Source organism: Monodelphis domestica, chromosome 6 (genome assembly GCF_027887165.1).
Source record: "Monodelphis domestica isolate mMonDom1 chromosome 6, mMonDom1.pri, whole genome shotgun sequence".
NCBI classification, from domain to species: Eukaryota; Metazoa; Chordata; class Mammalia; order Didelphimorphia; family Didelphidae; genus Monodelphis; species Monodelphis domestica.
Genome location: NC_077232.1, coordinates 251471114 through 251492038, shown reverse-complemented (window position 1 = coordinate 251492038; position 20925 = coordinate 251471114). Strand labels below are relative to the sequence as shown.

Below are 20925 nucleotides of genomic sequence, written 5' to 3'. Positions count from 1 at the left end.
ATTGCAATGGGAATTCTTTGGTGGTGAAGGTTTACTACTAGGCCCTGGATTCATTTTTTTAGGATATTTTGCCTATAAATATTTGCTTTTCTGAATGCTCCCTCCCCCTAAGCCAGATTTTATGAACATTTAAGACCATCACTGTGATATTTAATAATGTTTCCACCAGCTTCATCCCATAATATTATCTCCATGTTTTCTGCTATAAGGTAAACTTTTTTTTTTCCCCACTGAGATAGAATTTAGTATAATTCAACCAGGGCTAGCATAATGCAGGAGTTTATTAATGTGAGGAAACTCAGAAATAAATATCAGGTAATGAGAAAGCTAGAGGAGTGCCATTATGACCAGCATGCAACCACGCAGAAGAAAAACATTCATTAACTGGAGGAAAGCATGCAATCAGAATTACCGTCACAGTTAAGGTAGTAATCCTCTGTTGGAAAAATGCATTAACAAAAAGCAATGTTACCAGTGTGGCATACTGAAATATATTATTATATTTGTTTAATAAGGAACTTTTCTGAGGGTCTAGAGAAAGATGAGTATGTCCTGAGTCACCAACTGCCTATTCCTATTAGACATTTCCAAAAGGATTTCCAGTAGGCATCTTAAACTCACCATGTTCAAAACAGAATCACCATCTTTCCCCCTAAATCCTTCCCTCATCTGAATTTCCCTATTCCTGTGGAGGGTATCACCACCCTAACCCGTGCTTGCAAACCCTTGGTAGTACCTTCAATTCCTTACTCTCACTAACACAGAGACAATCTCTTACCAAGTCTTGTGATTTCTTTCCCTATCACATTTATCCCGTTATGATACAATCACCACTCTAGTTTGGAATCTCATCACCTCTCATCTGAACTCGATTGCAATAGCCTCCAACTTGGTTTCTCTATCCCAATCATCCTCCTCACAGCTGCTAGTGATTTTCCTCAAATATAGGTCTGACCAATTTGTGTCCCTCCCCCCTCCCAAACTCAATAAATTCCAACAATTCCTCACTACATCTAGAATCAAATTTAAAGTCATTTGTTTGGCATTAAAAACTATTCACAATCTAATGCTATTCCTATCTTTTGAGTCTTTTTTTTTTTAAACTAATTATTCCTTTTGCCTTACTCTCTATGGTTTTCTGTTTTAATAGCTTAAAATTGCACCAAAACTTTTAGGATACCCTAGATTTATCTTATATATACTAATCCACACAGACATCATCTTTTCCATTAGAGAACAATCAAAAATAAAAATCAAGAGAAACAGTTACATGTGAAACCTAGTGAGCATTCAGAGGTGGCATAGTGTCCAGAGAGCAAAGGGAATAAGAAGAATTGTGGTCAAGTCCTCCCTCTGACTGACACATCGTGAATTACTTACCTTTTTAGTGCACCTAGGTGCTGTCTAATGACATAAATTGTAGAAAATTTGCAGAATCTATGTTAATGTGCTTTGGCAAAGAAATGTACCATTTACTAAGTTTCCTTTCTTTTCTTTTTCTCTTTCTCTCTCTCGTTCTTTCTCTCAGTCTGTCTTAGAATCATTACTAAGTACAGGTTCCAAGGCAAAAGAACAATAAGGACCAGGCCATAGAGGTTAAATGACTTTTCTAGGGTTAAACAGCTAGGAAGTGTCTGAGATCAAATTTGAACCCAGGATCTCCCATCTCCAGGCCTGACTCTCTATCCACTGAGCCATCTGGCTTCCCCCTGATTCCTTCTAAAGAATCTTGAAAATAGAGAATTCCATTTGTGCTATATATTATAATGATTACCAATGTCCATTTTCTTTCCTCTTGGGTCTTTTGGGTGCCTTGATGAAGAGTGTAGATTGATACATAAAGCCGCCACATACTGATTAGAATAGTATGGAAAGAGTACAGTAACAAAACATAATAATGCTATTTAAGAAGAGAGTGTAGGTTGGCATGGCTCACTATGAATATTTAAGCCTGCAAATCACAACTCCAAGAGAATTGATTGTTTCCTGTAATAGCTTTATTGAGTCTGCTTCCTCTTCAAAAGTTCTAAAGAAAACCACTTGGGAGAAAACTCTTCAGTGGCTCTGCTTGCTATCAGAATAACTGAATTTTTTCATCTCTAAATCTCTGGCTCAGAGGATCCAGAAGGTCTATTGATTCTCATTATTTAAAAAATCCATCTTGGAATCTCCCACTGTTAAGACTTGAGGTCTGCTTCCTGGTGTTTATGTTGAGGACGTTTGAATGTCATTTTTTAAAAACCAACTTTCTCTGCCCTCTCTTTGTTCCCCATTTTCATCTGAGGATCCCAGTTGGCTGATAATTACAAATCTCATTATTTTTAGAAACTTAAAATTCTCTTTCTTGATTTTGCAACAGTAATTAACTAAAATATAGCTTTGGATTAGTGGTAGAGAGAACCAACCTTTGAATGGGGAGGATCTAGGTTCAAGTCCTACCTTTGACCCCTACTAGCTTTGCGACTCCTCAAGCACTTCTCTAAGAAAACAGGGTGTCCCCAAAGTCTTATTGCATTTTAAAGTTATTAAGGTTCAAAATAGCACTTAGATTTTTGGGACTCCCTTGATAAATTGCAGGACAGGCATCATCTGCATCATACAGAAAGTATCATTACCATGAATTCCCTGTAGAAGGAAATTGATAGATACAATCCAAAATTACTTACTAACAGAACAATTTTATGTGGGATAAGAGGTGGGCCGAGAGGGAAGGATGGTCCATATACTTCTTTGCCTCTAGACAAAATCAAGAGATATAGAATAAACCCCTTGGCCCATTGGGACGACCCCTCTGTGGGCAATTTCTGGAAGGATATGGACAAGAGTCAAGCAGGCTAAGGGGGCAATGGATAGTATGCAATCCCCATTGTTGGAAAGAGTAAAAAAACTGATGAAATCTCAGATTCGTCAAGGAAGTACTTAATGAAATGACTCCAACAGTCTCTCAGTGCCATCATCTCTATGATAAAATCAATTGTGTTCATTTCAGCCTTATCAAAAACATGACAAAAACTACACATATTTACCTTGAAGATAGAAACTGGCTCTAATTAATGACTCAGTTAAAAAAACAACATATAAATGCAATGCTCACATTTCTGTTTCAATAAATATGTCTATGGGGAATTGATACTGCTGATGATTCTGGAGGAGGCTACCTAGTGAAAAGCTGTCTGGACTGGCTTTATAGATACTAGGGAAACAATTTGTGGTTCTATAGTTTATTATTTTTCTTTTATTGTTTTTAATAATCCTTACCTTATGTCTTAGTATCAATTCTAAGACAGAAGAGTGGCAAGGGCTAGGCAATATGGGAGTTAAGTGATTTGCCCAGGGTCACACAGCTAGGAAGTGTCTGAGGTCAGATTTGAACCCAGGTACTCCTGACTGCTGGTCTGGTGTTCTTTCCACTATGCAACCTCTCTTCCCCTAATTCCTATGATGGTTTTTGGCTTGTTTCAAAGAAGCAGTTAGAAAACTAGAGAGAAGGCGCAGCTGGATGGCTCAGTGGATTGACAGCAGGCTTGGAGATCTTGGGTTCAAATTTGACCTTAGACACTTCATAGTCTCTTAACTTCAATTGCCCAGCCCTTCTCCTAGGGATCCAATACTTAATACTGCTTCTAAGATAGAGGAAGGGAGTTTAAAAAAAAGAAAAAGAGGGGGCAGCTGGGTGGCTCAGTGGATTGAGAGCCAGACCTAGGGATGGGAGGTCCTGGGTTCAAATATGGCCTCAAACACTTCCCAGCTGTGTGACCCTAGGCAAGTCACTTAACCCCCATTGCCTAGCCCTTTCCACTCTTCTGCCTTAGAACCAATACACAGTATTGATTCTAAGATGGAAGGTAAGGGTTTAAAAAAAAAAGAAAAAGAGATGGGGCCCAGGATGTGTGTGGGGTGGGGGTGGGGGTGGGGGAGAAAGGGGGGAGTTTTCTCTGTGAACATCTTTTAAGCAGAAAAACATGGAATTAAAACCAGAGGGTAGGGAGGGTCCTGGAGAGATAATTGAGTCCATCTGCCTTTAGTAATATTTAAATGAAGATAGCCCATAGAAATCCCTTTTTTTCTACCTAACCTGGAGATTCTTTTTCTTACCTTTCATAAACATGAGGGCAGTTCTTCTTTTCTGTAGTTTTGTACCCAGTTGCAGAATGGGGGCTATACCTGATCATCTGAAAATGACCTTGTATATAAGCTAAAGCCATCAACTGAAATAGCTAAAGATTGCCATTAACCCAGCGATGTAGTTCACATCAAATAGTTAAGTTCACATGGGCTTGGATAGACTGGAAATTTAAAACAGAGAGCAACTGACTGTCCATCCTGCCAACTTGCACAGCAGATGGCTGCCAGTGAAGGCAGCTTCCCAGCTCTGCTGTTTCTATCATCATCCAGAAGTGCCCCCATGGAACCACCCAGCGATAGTCTAACGCCTGCCTCTAACTACACATTTTGTATCTAGTCCTGTAAAGCTGAAGATACATAAGATACATAAACCCAGCAGGGTTCTCTCTTGAACTCCGGTAGTAATTTGAAAACCATGGCTTTCAGGAGTGATGGAATAAGAGGTCTTGTTCTCTCCAGTGAGACATGAAATGGAATAGGAGGCATGAACTACAACAAATATAAATTGGCTCGAGCCAGTCAGGCTGCTCTGTAATTTATTCCCCAAGAACTCCCACGTGAAGCCCTTTGGAATTAAAGGCTGTTTTGTCTCTTGTGTCCCATAATGATGCCAGGCTGAAATTACCTATCACTGATTCTGCCTTACACCTGAAGAAGAGGCACGGTTTATGAGAAATATTAAAGCTTAAGTTAGGAAGCAGAGGGTTTTTTTTATTGCTAATTGCTGGAAACTTAACTGCCTGGCAAATTAAAATGAAAACAAATGTCTTATGGAGTGCAGGCCATGGAATGAAATGATGAACAATCAGATGGTTTTATCTTATCAGTGTGGTGCCTTATAAATATACCATATCCTGTACCCTCTTCAATAATAGCTAGCATTTATATGGTCATTGAAGGTGTGTTCAGTATTGTACATGTGAACTCACAATGATCCTGTAAGGGAGGTGTTATTATTATTCCCATTTTAAAGATGAGGAAACCGAGGCACAAAGAAGTCCGGTGATTTGCCCAGGATCCCACAGTTAGGGAATGTCTGAGGCAGGATTCAAACTCAGGTTTTCCTGACTCGAAGTGCTCAATCTGCTCTGCTACTTGCCTTTGAGAGACCTGGGATGTTCTAATCTATTCATGCCCTCTCATTCTGAAATTCTTGTTTAAATCTTTCCATAAATTCCCTGTGGAAGAGATACCTGACATATGAGTGTTCTTTGAGGTCTTCTACTATTCCCAACATGTGGTCTTGCTATCTGTTACCTTCATTCTTTCCATGTCCTTTTCTAGTCATACATGGCCTTGATGTGTCTTAATATGTTCCCTGTGCAGGTAAGACATCGCTGGAATTGGGACAGAGTCTTCTTTCCCTACCTTACATCTGTTTCCATTGTCCTTTGGATTACCCCAAAATGTACTTCTTTAGAAATTGCAGGATTCCAAGATTTATAGTCATATAAAATCACCACAACTATTTGCTGTTCTCTGTATACAACATTCCATCTTGTGCCTCTGTTGCTTGCATAGACTGGTTAGAACTCTCATCTCTGCCAAGGGTTAGTTTAAATATTGCCTCTGACAAAGGCTCTGACAAGCAAATGAACACTGTGGATATTTATACCAAGCTAGAAAGACTTGAAGTATGATCCAGGTTTCTGGATTGCTATCTGAGAACCAACTTAGTTCTGCATGAAGAGGCTAATTGCCAGTAAGTTGGCCAACAAATAATAAATTATTTGGCCGTGTTCACCCCTGTAATAGCTACTAATTAAAAATTAGCATCAGTCCTGTTTTAGTAATAGAGAAGTGGAAAAAGAGGTAGAGGGTGCTATGTTCTAGCCAACTTCAACATTTAGCAATTCCTGAAATTAATATTTCATTCTCCATCTCTGAATTTGTATGAGCTATTCCCCATGACTGAGATGAACTCTCTTTATTCAGTCAAGGGGCTCACATTCCTCTGAGATTGTACCCTTCTTTCATGCCATTCTATGATGATGAGTTGGCCCTTCATCTTGTCAACACTGACCCCTTGACATGTACCCTTTATCTCATCTCTTCCATTCTTCTCCAAAAAATTGCTCCCAGTAACATCATTAATTACCCCATTATTTTTCAGTCCTTTTCTTTCTCCTTCCTCCTTCCTATATGCCTACAACCATAACCAAATCTCTGCCATCCTAAAAAAAAAAACAAAGCAAAAAATCTTCGAGTCCTTCCATACCTGCCCCCTGTCAGCCTATATCTCTCTTCCCTTTTTCAGCCAAACTCTTGGAATAGATTGGCTATAATCTAATGCCTCCATTTCTCTAGCTCTTTTCTAAACACTGTAATTTGACTTCTAACTTCACCATTAAGCTGAAATTGCTCTCCCCCAAATGACCAGGTTTCTTATAATTGCCAAATTGAATGAAATTTTTCTCATTCTTCAGTCAATAAACATTTGTTAAGCATCTACCTACTATATGCCAGGTGTTGTGCTAAGAAAAGGCTGGAAGAAATAACAGTACCTAAATTATATAATGTTTAGCATGAACCACGTACTGTGTTAACTCTTTCCAATTGTTATCTCATTTAATCCTTTTAACAACCCTGGAGGGGCTGGTGGTGCTCATTTGGCAGTTGAGGAAATTGAGGCAGATAGTGGTTAAGGGTCACACTGTAAATTTCTGAGGCTGGATTCAAAGTCTTTCTGGCTCCAGATCCAGTACACTACATACACACTGCTCCTCTTAGTTGCCCCAACATCATTGGGGCTCTGAAACATTTGACATTGTTGGTCACCTTCCCTCTTTTGGTTTTCCTTCTGGCTGACTACTCCTCAGGCTCTTTGGCTACATCTTCATGAAAGCTTTGTATACTCACTTTGGGTATCTCCTCAGACTCTGTCCTTGGACCTCTTATCATTTCATGTTATACTCTGATTTTGTTATTGGATCAGCTTTTGTGGATTCAATTATAACTTCTATGCAGATATTATTCAGCTCCAGGATCTCTGCTGGAGTCAAGTCCTACATTACCAACTATCAGCTAGCCATTTTGAATTCAGTGTCCCAAAGACATCTCAAAATCATCATGTCTCCTTCCTCTGGATTTCCCTATTATTGTCAAGGGTACCACCATCCTCTAGTTACTCAGGTTCACCACCTCAGTGTCCTAAACTTCTTTCTCTCAGCCCACATATCTGATCAATGACCAGACCTTGTAATTTATTTTTTAGATTATCTCTCTCAAACGTTGCCTTCTCTTCACTCACACAGTTATTACCCTAGTTCGTGTGCTAATATTATTTACTTAGATAATTGCAATACCCCCCTCTTATTTGATTTCTCTACCTGAAGTCTCTCTTCACACCAATTCATTTACAGAGTCACCAAAATTATTTTCCTAAAGTTTTGGCTGATTATGTCATTTTCTACTCAATAATCTCCAATGGCTCCCTACTACCTCTGGGAACAAATATAAAGTTTGGGAATTAAAGTTCTTCACAGCCTTGTCTCTTCCTACCTTCCAAATCTCCTTACATTCTGCTCTGCTCCACACATTCTGTGACCTAGTCATATCCTGGCCAACTCGCTATTCCCCATACACAAGATTCCACCTCCTATATCCATGCCTATATATCAGTTATCCAAATGCCTGGAATTCTCTGACTCAGCCTCCAACAATTAGTTTCCTTAAGATTCAGATCAAGCCCCACCTCCTCCAGGACACCTTTCTTGGTCCTCTAAACTGCTAATGCCATCCATCCTATGGTTACCCTTCATCTAATCTATAATTATTTGGCATATTCTGTTTTGTACACATTCTATTCCCCCTGAGAATGGAAGCTCCTTGAGGAAGAGACTATTTTTGCTTTTTCTTTGAGCTCTTAACCAATGATAAGTACTTTAAAAAAGTCTAATTGATTATGCTACTTTGGGGTGTTGGAGCAACACTTTAGCACTTTGGTTGACTTCTTCTGTGTAGATTTTCCTAGCTGACTATAAGTACACCTGAGACTGTGGCAGGGTGGGTGGAAAACCAACCTGAGAGTCAGAAGCACCTAAAATCAGGTCTTGACTTGAAATCTACTCTGCCTCCTAGTAAAATCATTCAACTTCTAAGGGTCAGGGGCAGAACAAGAGTCCTTTGGCATTGGTAGAAGCCATCCTTTCAACAGGAGATCCCTACACCAATGATATCACAGATGCAGTCCTCTAAATGTACATGCAATAAATATAGGGGGCTTATAAAGTCTGTGAATTCACTAACGGTCTCAGAAGTGAGAGGGAGTTAGGACACTGACAAGAGAGCAGGTTTCTGGAGTCAGGAAGACTCATCTTCCTGAGGTCAAATCTGGCTTAAGATACTTAGCTGTAGGACTGTAGGAAAGTCACTTAGCCCTGTTTGCCTCATGTTCCTTATCAGTAAAATGAGTTGGAGAAGGAAATGGCAAACCACTCCAATATCTCTGCCAAACCTACCCCAAATGGGATCATGAAGAGTCAATTATGGAAAAAAAAAGACTGAACAGCAGCTCAGAAGTCAGAAAATTGATATTGTGCCTATGTTGGCGCCTCCATTATTTACCTAATGATTATTCTTGTTCAACTCAGCAAGAATCACTAAGGTAGTATCTTCAGGAAACCAGCTATTAACCTTGAGAGCAGAGAAGTAAACACAAAATTCCAGAAAACATTTTGTCGATGCTAATAGTGCTCAAATGGATAATAGTTGAGAGTTGAATAAATAAAACTCTACCTTGTAGAAGTATGTGGTTGTGTGAGTGTGGGGGGAATTGGGAGAATCTGCAGATCAAGTCTTTCACAATGACTATTTCTCTAGAAGCATGGTCCAGTAAAGCAGCCTTGAGAAAAGGCCATAGATAATTTCAGGCCTCTGTAAAGAAGATCAGTGAAATCTGGAGCTGTGGCAGGTAAGAGTGATTTACCCCATCATTTTCTGGTTGGCTGAACTAAAGCCAAAACGAGTTAGGTGAACTTGCTCAAAGTGAAAAGGCAAATTACCAGCACAACTAAAACTACATCCCAATCCAGGGGCATCTTGCTCCTACCTCATTAAGGCACCATACATCCTAGTTTAGGCAAAGGGAAATTCAAAATTCCTTTTTATATAATGTCAAAAATGACCAACTGGATGGGTCCATTTTTCAGTAGATGATAGAGATTCATTTCGAAGTCATTAATAAGAGCAACCAAGTCATTGGAATGATATTGGGACATTTTCAATATTCATTGCAATAAATATAAGAAATGAATCTATTTTATATGCAGGGACTCAAATAATGCTTCTTTTCAACAGCAGGTGTATTGGGACTTTGGCTTCATCCTATGAACACATTGTAGATACATCTATACATGGATATAGAGGGAAATTACATTAGCAAACTGGAGCTTGATAATAGCTCGAGGGTTGATGCTTATGTCTAATCTCCTTTCTCTTTGGGATCTTAAATCAAGTTGTTGATTGTGCATATACTGCATGCTAACATACTGAAGCAACAACTTTCCCAAACTTTAAACATGTTTCCCTTTGCGTTTTTCAGGCATAGAACAAAGAGAAAAGGTTTCTTTCTTTTTTTTATAAAAGGTAAAAAAAAAGTTGAACTAAGAAACAGATGTTTCTGCAAGGCCTACATTGAATATAGTAAGGAAGACCAAATGCTCTTCTGAGAATCTGTTGTTGTTGTTCAGTTGTTTTTCAGTTAGGTCCAACTCTTTGTGATCCCATTTGGATTTTTCTTGGCAAAGATACTAGAGTGGTATGCCATTTCCTTCTCCAGCTCATTTGACAGATGGGAAAAACTGAGGCAAACAAGGTTAAGTGACTCGCCCATGGTTACACAGCTGGTAAGTGTCTTGGGCCAGATTTGAACTCAGGAAATCGAGACTTCCTGATTCTAGACTGAACACTTTGTCCACCGTACCACCTAGTTACAATAAAGTTCTTCTAGGTCTTGTTCTTACCTTGCCAGGTAATATTAGGAAAGACATTTGTTCACAACAAATGCAGAAAGGAAATATCAGGGCAAAAGTACTGAGTCAAACTTCAAGTTATAATGCATTTGATGATTTAGCAGCCATTCATTCTAATGGTAAGAGTCCACTTGAACCCTCTATATGACTAGAGAATTATTCTCTAGAGAAGGAGACACTATTTACTTGAGTTGACCCAACTAGAGAGCCATTAAGTATTAAATCATATGGTGGTGACTAAAGGCAGAGAAGGAACAACAGAAGTCAGTGTAGGCTAGAATATGTAAAAAAAATTATCTATCTCTGGCTGTTCTTCTGTCTTAGAATTGATATTAAGATAGAAGGCAAGGATTTAAAAAAAGGAAGAGAAAGGACTCTAACTTAACTTTGAAGGATGGATAGAATTCATACAAATGAAAGGGAGAAAGAAGAAAGAGCAGAAGAAAAAACACAGAGGTGGGAATCAACAGAGCATTTGTTGGAGACAGACTGGACTTGCAAGTAGGGTATATTTTGGAAAGAAGGGAGAAGTGTAAATCACTAGGTAGATTTTCTGGAGAGATTTACTGAAAATCATGGAGGGTCTTAAAAGCCAGATTGGAAAGTCTGTGCACAATGCAGTAGTAACAGTGAGACACTGTGGATTTGGGGGCAGGAGACTGACATGTTCAAAGTCCCATTTAAGGAAGATTAGTTGGGTAGAGTGGAATGGAGGAAGAGAGATTGGAATCTGGAAGATCAGCTGGGTTTCGCACTTAGATCTTTTTAATGATCAGTCTGAACTGGGACAATGGGGAGGGGCTTCAAGAAACTCTCTGAAAGAAGAAATTAAAGGATTCAGTGATGAATTAGAAATGAAGGATGTAGAACAAGGAGGAATCAAAGATGATCCCAAGGTTTTTAATATCAAGAGACTTAAAGAATAATAAGGTAGCACTAACATGCTAGGTTACAAAGAAGCCCTGGTTTTTAATGAGGGGAGAGCAGTGCCAATGAGGTCAGTGTTGGATATTTTGCATTTGAGGTGAGAGTAAGACATCTGAATGGGAGAAACTCTAGAGGCAGTTGGAAAAATGTGATTAGAGTAGAGACACGAATCAAGGCAAGAGATATGGATTTGTAAAAGAAAGAGGTGAAGCTATGAAAATGAATAAGTTCACTGAGGTCTGGGTCACTCTTTTCAATATTATCCTATCACATGTGTGTATATGTATGTGTATACACACACACACGTGTGCGCGTGCCTTCACACACACATACATACTTTATAAGGCAGTATAACAAATTGGAAAGAGATCCAGCCTCAGAGTCAGGAAGACCTGAGTTTAAGTACTACTGCCTTTGGCACATACTGGCCATACTGCCTTAGAGAAATCACTTTATTTTTCAGTGCTTTAGGCAATAATCCATGACTGTAAGTTGCAGAGATGTTGATCTGCATTAATGGTGGACTTTTCTCTAATTGGGAAGCTCCTTGTGCCAGTGAAATCACATGTCCAGTCTCTAAGACCATTCTTATTCTCCCTCTCTCATTCTCCCTGTCTCTCCTCCTTTCCCCTTGTTTCTCTCTTCCTTTTTATTTCCTCTTCTCTTTCTCCTCTCTTTCTCCTCTTCTCCCTCTCTCCTCTTCTATGTCTCTTTGTTTCTGGAACTCTCTCTCTCTCTCTCTCTCTCTCTCTCTCTCTCTCTCTCTCTCTCTCTCTCTCTGTTTCTCAGTCTCTGTCTCTCTCCCTCCTTTCTCCCTCTCCCCACTCCCTTCCTGTCCTGTCCTGTCCTCTCCTCTCCTCTTCTTTTCCCTCTCTCTTCTCTCTCTCTCTCTCTTTCTCTCTCTCTCTCTCTATATATATATATATGCATATGAAATATATTTCATATATATATGAAAAATGTTTTGTCCTCTGCTTCTCTATCTAAATGTAAGAAAGTCAGCCAAAGGCAATGGACAGACCTGGCCCTGGAATCCTCAAGGCTGAAAATACTGAAAAATTCTGAAAAATACCAGTGATGTGTCCTTGGGCAAATCAAAGAGTAGGCGCTAATCTACATTGATAAAGGAATTTTCTTACTGAGCCGGCCCTGTTCTAATGAAATCACAGGTAAGTCTACATGTGAATATATGTATGTGTGTGTATTTTTATGTATACAAACACAAATATACATATCTAAAATATACTCACACATTATAGATAATAGTGCGCCTATGTGGAGAAAGAATATATGTGTACATATAACTGTCTACACCCATATGAATATGCATACAGCTATAATCACCCTCTATCTGGGTAGCTAATCTAGATGAACCAGAAATTTCGCAGATAGGAAGTGACAGAGAAATTGGCAAAGCAGATGGGGAAACATTAGCTTGAGAGGAGGGAGGAAAATCAAGAAAGTCTAGTGCCACAGAAGCCAAGGAAGCAGGGATAATGAAGGAGCAGGTGAGATGCCATAGAAAGGTCAGGGAAGGTAAAGAGGAAGAAAGGTTGGCGACTTGGCTGTAATGGGACCTTCTCTGAGCTGTTGTGGTGATAGAAGACAGGAGACAGAGTTTGGAAGAGTATGGGTGGTTGTGCAGAAATTCAGTGACTAGGGTCCATGTTTTTAAAGCTTTTGGCAGGGGAAGGTTGTCTGGTAGCTGAAAGAGGAAGCTGTTCAAAGTGAAGAACTAAGCACATTTGAAAGTGAAAGGGGAGGAGTCTGGGATGAGGCTGTGGGTGATAACTATGGGGGGTAGGATCAGAGGGGTTGAATCAAGTGATTTGCTTTTGGAAACAGAATAGGATTCTTTCTCTGTGAGACTGGATAGAGAAACAAATATTTGTAAATGCCAAGAAACTTTTTAAAAGAGTATGGTTTATCTTTTTTAGAGACAAATGTTCACCTACCTGCAAAGCCTCATGAATATTGCCATTGTAGTCGATGATTTCTGTTGCTCCTGGATCCCCCTTTTGCCCAGGTGGACCCTATGAACACATCAAGACAAAATCGCTCATTGAAAAGTAGATATCAAAGCTTTGCTATGCCCCCAGAACTGCTCCATCCACTATGTCTGAGCCTGTCCCCATCCCAACCACCCCACAAGCCATATATTTGTATTTGTCCTCTAAAGAAAAGCATCTGTGGCCAAATTTTCTCCTTTGCTGCACAGTTGGACAATTTCTAGATTCCCTGAGGTATGTACAAAAATTATGGACTCCACCAAAGGTGACATAGATGAAATTTAACCTTGCAAAGAGTTTTGATTGTTAGAATAAAAATTAAAACAATGTGTCAACATTTGCACTGGATTTATCTCCATTTGCCCAAGGAATTCCTTTTTCCTCATCTTCATTTTATAGACTGCTTCTAATCTCTTGGTATTAAGAGAACAAAGCATCTTTCTGCAGCAAAGAGCTTTTGAGTTGCCCATAGGTATAGACCTCTATTTAAAAACAAACAAGAGTATTCAATTAAATCTGATAAATATTTAATTTTCCTATGATGTACAAGGCACAAATAGGGAATAGAAAGAAAAAAGTTATTTATTAAATCTTTTTTCACAGGTTCATAGACTTAAAGCTGAAAGAAATCATGGAGTCTAATCCTTTTATTTTACACAGGAAGAAACTGAGGCCAGGGGAGGTTAAGTAATTTGCCCTGGATCATACAACAAGCAAATGCCTGGGATTATATTTGAACTCAGGTCTTTCTGATTCCAAGTCCATAACTCATCTATTATACCAGGCCACTTCTCTCTTCACTCTTAACTGATATTTTTCAGACTGATAGTCTATAATCCCCATTATGCCTCTCCCAGTTCCTTGATTTTGTTTATGCCCAAGGTTCATGGGCTAGTGTCTATTTTTTTATTACTGCATTAACTGCCTAATGGACAATTATAGAAAGATGGTCATAGGGTAGCAATATTGCCATTGAAGAGAGTGAAAAATAGAGAAGAGATTTTAAGATCTTCTCTTCTAGCTAGATTTATTCATGACTATTTACTCTTTACTTTCTTCCTCTAGGACCATAAAGGAGAGACCCATTGGATGGGTCAAGTATTAGTGGTTGCAATAGTTAGAGTGGATGCTGACACTTGCTTTAAGTGTGTGTGTGTGTGTGTGTGTACATGCCAATAGCAAATAATATATAATATTGAGAATAATTTTAATAATTATCATTGGTGTGAGTGTGTATTGGTATACACATCAAGAGCAAAAAATATATAATACTTATCATTGGTGTGAGTGTATAATGATATACACATCAATAGCCAATAATATATAATATTCAAAATAATTATAATAATTATCATTGGGGTATGCATATCAGTATAGATACCAATAGCAAATAATATATATAATATTGAGGATGATTATTATAATAATCACTAATTATGATAATTAATTAGAATTAATAAATAATTACTAATTATTCTATCTCTATAAAACATTCCCAGTAGATATTTCTAATTATACCTTGAATGTGGTCTAATGGTAGCAATTCAATATGGCAGGCACACTTACCCTTGGTCCCATAACTCCAGAGTCACCTTTGTCTCCATGATCACCCTATCACCCAGGGAAAACAACATAAATTAACACCTCATTTCTCTAAAAGAATGGTCAGTAATTGAAACTTAGAATATTTTGACATGTAACTAGGATACACAATTTAGTCGGTAACAAAAGAGCATCTTGCATTGTATGAGAAAGAATGCCACTAGAGATTATAAATCATTTAAACATACACATAATAATAATTGTATATGTACACATATGTATATATAAGTACACATACATGTACACACATGTATGTACCTACAGACACATATACCCGTTTCTGTTTATCTACTATATTGCAATCTTTCTATAAACATTTTCAGGAATCAATGTCTCAGTCAGAAACCCTTCAAAGTAACTTTTTTTAAAACCAGCCTTTATTTTTTCTTTTGTAAAGATTTCTTTTATAAAACTGTCATTTTATGTTCTTAAAGTGAAGTAGTTCTGGCCTTTAGGATCCTTTGTACCATCAAGATGCTCAATGCCAAGGACCATAGTGATCATAATGGCTGACTTTGGGAGAGCTCCCATCTCTTGCCTTCTGTTTTCCCACATCCTGTCACTCACTTGCTATTTTGTGAGTAAACAACCTGATGAATGGCAAGTTTCAATGAATATCAAGTAGGTTCTCTGTGGTATTATATATATATATATTCTTATATATATATATATTACATGTATATATATATATAAATAGAAAATATAGTGATTATGTGGTAGGGGAAACATTTCAACTGGAGGCCAAATGTTCACTGAATAAATGCAAGGTACAGGAGAGCCCTTTACAAGATGTGGAATGGACATGATCCCATTGTGGGGAAAAACACATACCTTTTTTTTTTTGGTGTTGTTGTTTGATGAGTTCAATTTAATTTGATTAAAAAAAGGAAATGAAACCCTGCCTAAAGGAAACAGCCTAGAAAGAGCTAAGAACTAGAAGGAAAAGCAGAAACCATCCTAGAAGAGTGAATGAGATGGAAAACCCCCCTATAGTCTCTTTGGCAAAGCAGAGGCATGCTTGCACAGCAGGCATTCAGGATGCTGCTCCATTCCCCCTCTTCCCAGTGCCCAATGACATTTTTTTGCATGCCCTACCCCTCTGTCCAGCAGCTGAAAGCAAACACTTTCTCCCTTCTCTCTCTCTCTCTCCAGTGATGGGGAGGGGGACAGGCTCATAGACAGCCTGAATTTGCCCTCTGGGCACTTGAACTAGGAAAAGGTTCACCAAACCTGCATAGTGTTAAGATGTCATCATGGGGAGGCATTAATAGTAATGGCAGTGTGAGAAAGAGTTAGTGTTAAAGCAAGGCTCCTTTGTAAAAATTAGACTTCTTAGCATCCTTACTTGGTGGTTAAAAAAAAAAAAGAGGAAGGAGTAGTATCAATAGGAAGCATTGAGGCATTGTTACTGACCTTTGACCCTTTGGGACCTCTAGCTCCTGATTCACCTTGTTTCCCCTGTTAGAAGGAGGGCATGATGGTGGAAAAGAGAAAATGGCAGATGACATTAAGAAGAGAGAAAGGGAATTAGCTGTGATATTGAAAAATGCAGAATGGTGAATATTGCCTTTGATATTAGCTGTCCTAACCCTAGGGATGTATTTGCAGTTGGGTACAATAACCACCAACACAAGGAAGCCATAATGGTTCCTGAGCCTCATCTCTAGTCTTCCCACCAACTCAGCCATTCCATTGTCATTCAGAGAACTGTTCTCCCATCAAAACAAGGGGAGGATTTACATGAATAATTCTCATTAGTCTTAATAGTATTTGTCTGCATAAATTTCCTCTTCTTCCAAGAGTAGATTATTTCCTGTGTCAGTAGGATGGGTGATTAAAATAAAGTGTTACCACATTAAATGCCAGGAAAGTTTAGCAGAATAAAGATCAAACAGTCAAATGAATCTTTTTACTCTAATATTTTCAAGGTGTTAACCTTCATACAATACAAGTAAGCAGAGACAACTTCATATTTTCCCAGAAAGTTTTATCTGGGGAAAGATTTTGTGACAGTATCTCTCTCCTATCCTTGTTCCCATTTCACTTGACTTGGTTCATCAAGATAAAAGAGTTGAATGGGACCAATAGAGGTGGAAATGTGAAATGATAGCTTCAATCCCATTTGGAAAAGCCACAATATGTGTACATTTCAGGAACTATTTGGGAGATTGACTAGTTCCCTTCAATTCCTGTTGAGTTTTTTTTGTTGTTGTTTCTTGGTCTGAATCAAGTGGTACCTGGTTTCAGACCAAGGGAAAACAATTCACAGGACAAAGACAACTGACCTTTAGTCCAGGAGCTCCAGGTTCGCCTCGCTCACCTCTCCCAGGAGACCCAGCCTCTCCACGCTCACCCTGTCACAGATCACACCAGACAAGTGACAAAATGCCAATATCCATCATAGAATAACAAGTGTTGTGGGGAAGAGAAATGAGCAGAATCCCCAAAATCGGCCTTCTTTAAAAAAAAACAAAACAAACCTAAAAACCCTCCACAACTTTGATTTCCATAGTTGTCTATAGGAAATGTTTCCTCCAAGAAAACTCATGGCATACCTGAAAGCAGTAGAATTGAGTTATTTGGGGATTTTACCATCTTGCTTTAGATTGCAGCTCTGGGTCTAGCACTCTATCCTTGGTACTATCTTGAAGACTCTCCTAAGAGGGTTGGCCTAAAAGGCTTCTTCAGACTATATTTTTGATTGATATTGACTTGGGTTTAGTTCCTTGCTCTGCTACTTGCTGCAATCGTATGCATGGGAAATCATTTCTCCCTCTTTCAGCCTCAGTTTCTGTAAAATGAGGAAATTGGACTAGATTTCCTTAGAGGTTATGCTCTGTGCTCCTTTGATCTGTGACCTAGTTGATGGCAACTTGTTATTGTCACCCCAAAGAAGGATGATGAGGACCATGAATTCTAGTAGTTGGGGGAATGGATTCTGTTTTTTAATCCACTCTGCTATCTGCTTCCATTTTATGGATGAGTTCATCCCATTTATATTCACAGTTATGATTACCATCTGTGTATTCCCCTCCATCTTATTTTCCTCTTTTAATCCTTTCCCTCTTTCCCTCCACACCAGTGTTTTGCTTTTAATCACTCTCCCATTCCTCTTCCCTTATATTATTCTCCTTCTAAGCACCTCCCTTCCTATTCCCCTCCTACTTCTCTATAGGATCTTTTTAATCATCCTTAGTTGGGGGAATGGAAAAGGAAGAAGATGAAGAGATTACGTGCTAAAATCTGCCCAGGTTAAAACAGGTGCTATATGCACTTTGATAGTTTATTGAGTAAAAGGGGGCCCATTGCAGGAACATCCCCAATTTGCATGAATTAGCTATGTTCTGTCAAATCAAACTAAGTCATTTGGTTGCCTCTGATGGCCACACATCACTTCTACTGATGAGAAGAGATTTCTGCACTTATCCAGATAGGATGGAGTCTTCCCTCTGTAGGCTGATACATTCAGGGCTTCTCTTCCAGAAATAATCTATGAACATGCTGACCTAACTCTCTGAAACCACCCATCATTGATTTCCAGTGAATTCAACATATGGAGGAAGGGTTGCAGTTATTTAAAAATAAAGGAATGCTGTTTGATCTAATATTGCTTTCTTTGATTTATCTAGGACTTGTATCTGTCACAAGCAAAACTAAAAATTCAGCTCTATTTCTTTTAAGTTCACGTGGGTGTTTTTGTTTCCTCTTGAGAAGATGAAAAGGGAGCTTCATCCTGACTTGATAAATAGCAAAATAATTTTTCATATGGCGGGCATAAAGGCTTTTATAAATGCTTTTTGTGCACTCTTTGGAGCTGTCTGGAAGGACAAGCCATTGAAGATTTTATATTAGAGAATCTTTCCGCTCTTCAAAGTGTCTCTTTTGGGTACCAGGTGCTTATGGGATCTATGAAAGGATTATTTCTATTCTCTGACACCAAAGGAGATGCAGTGATGAGGGCAAATTATAATTCTCTGCTGAAGTTAATGGGGCAGAATCTGGAAATTCCCTGACTCTCCTTAAAATCCATCCCTTCTATCTGGCCATTAGACTTCAAAGATATTTAGCAGCTTCCATAAGGAAGGAGGGGGTGAGGCACATTGTCTCATTTTCTCCACTCCCCTGTGAATCCCATCACCCACCTCCTTGAAGAACATTTCCCTCTTCCCCTGAATAGAAGCCCCAGGACTGACAGTTTGCTCACCTTTGTTCCTGGTAACCCTGGTAACCCTGGTTCTCCCTGTGGACCAATGAAACCTGGCTCTCCCTTTAAAAAGATGAGCATAGCAGAACATTATTTATTTGCCAGAAAGTAATTAAAACAAAATTGGTTTCCTCCTAATGCAATTCTTCCCACCCACCCTCCTTCCCCATCACCCACTTATCTTCAACTGAGATCCAGCAACTGACAGACAAAATTAATCAGGGAGGGTGTTTAGCCACACACCAGTTTAGAGCAAAGCTTCATAGAATTTAGATGAAAAATGAGGAAGAGAAAACAAATGAGAAATCTCTAATTCTCCTTTTCCATTTGTTGTGGTACCTATTGTTACCAAAACCAAAAACCTAATACATTTTTGTTAGTAGCTTCTTCTCTCAAAAAATTTCTTTATGAATTTGTGGATTTTGCACATATTGTTATATATGGATGCTGTCTACCTTGAGAGAATGTAAGCACCCTGAAGGCAGGGATTGTTTTGTCCTAAATCTTTGTATTCCTAGCACAGTATTCTGGCACACAGCAGACATTCAATAAATTGTTATTGTTGTTTGTTTTTCATTTTTAAGGGGATCAATGGTAACTGTCACTTGATGAACCTCGGGATTTGAGTATATTCTGAAGTTAGATGTTTAAAAAATGTGTGTGGGAGTGGCTAGGTGCTTCAGTAGATAGAATGCCAGGCCTGGAGATGGGAGCTCCTGGATTCTAATCTGGTATCAGACACTTCTTAGCTATGTGATCCTGGGCAAGTCACTTACTCTAATTGCCCAGTCCTCACCCATTTTCTACCTTGGAACCAAAACTTAATATTGATTCTAAGACAGAGGAGAAGGGTTTTTAAAAACAAAAATCTGTGTGGACTAAAAAAATAAGAGTAACTTTCTTTTCTGTTTGAAGGTAGGCATGTATAGGTAGACGTAGACATGCCTACATAACAGTGATTGTCTCCAAAGGATCCATTCTCTATTTCTGATACCTTTGGCATCATTAGAAAAAGAGGGGAGTGGTGCTTTAGAGGGACTTCATGAACATTTCTACTTTTTTTTTTTGCCTCTCTCTATATCTTTACATGTAATAGAACAGGCAAATCAGAACAGATAATCTCAAAGCCAAGTTTAACTAATGATTCAGAATACTATTTTGAACTTATAGCATTTCAGAAATGCCAATGACAGAGATCCAAATTTCAGGCAAAAAAATCTGAACCATAAATTTGTAATCCATTGTTGTTAGACTATTGATAAGTAAAAACACTCATGCCCCCCAAAATAAATAAGTAATTTCTCCAAATGGTCTGACTCAGTGTCTCTTTAGATGACTAGCTAGCACTTTAAAAAAATGCAAGTTTGGTTTTTTTTTTAAAAGGTTGACACTTTCTATACAGACCAGATCTCCCATATCTCTAAGAAAATGAAATTCTCTGATGGATTAGCATAGATCAGTAAGTGTGCATGGCAAACAGGAGACCCAGGAAAGGCATGGCAGTAAAAGAGAAGGGATAAGGAGATAGGATGCACAAACAAGCATTTCTTATTTGGTTAGTGATCATGTTACCAGGAGGAGAGAACATTCCATCTTAGGGTGCAGAACTTAAGAGGAGCTTGTGTTATTGTTGACTAGAAACAGTTTAGAGGATCTAAAATTTTCATCTTCACTAATCATAAAGTGATTAAACAGCAGCTAATAGAGATAGTTTCTGAGTTTATGGTAAAAGAAAGCATTTGGCAATCTCAACATTTCGAACCACATTATTATAGCTAAATCCTACAGTTTTCCATAAGAATGACTAGTTAATTGTTGTTATGACACCTGAGAAAGAATCTATGTTTTTTCACCAATCCAAAAAATAAAATCCACTACCACATTCTTATGACTCTCAACTTAGTCAAAGGGGAAAAATGTTTAATTTTAGGAAAAATCAATTTCTATTTATCCTTTCCCTTCTTGGAAATCAAATAGCTTCACACACAGCAACCTCATAATTTCTTGGTGTGATAGGTAGAGAAGAATTGTTATACCCATTTTATAGAAAAGGAAATTGAATTTAACAGTCATTTGCAAGAGGACA

The 20925-nt window shown here is 38.5% G+C and overlaps 1 protein-coding gene across 1 annotated transcript in view; it reads right to left on the bottom strand.

Annotated features, from left to right (window-relative positions):
- COL25A1 (collagen type XXV alpha 1 chain) overlaps positions 1–20925 on the bottom strand; it is a 592248-nt gene that overhangs the window by 60820 nt on the left and 510503 nt on the right. The window contains exons 19-24 of the mRNA XM_056803096.1: positions 18840–18902; positions 16921–16989; positions 16049–16093; positions 14600–14644; positions 12980–13057; positions 413–436 (exon numbers count right to left, since the gene is read on the bottom strand). Of these exons, the coding sequence (XP_056659074.1) occupies positions 413–436; positions 12980–13057; positions 14600–14644; positions 16049–16093; positions 16921–16989; positions 18840–18902 (324 nt within the window). The remainder of the gene's footprint in view (positions 1–412; positions 437–12979; positions 13058–14599; positions 14645–16048; positions 16094–16920; positions 16990–18839; positions 18903–20925) is intronic.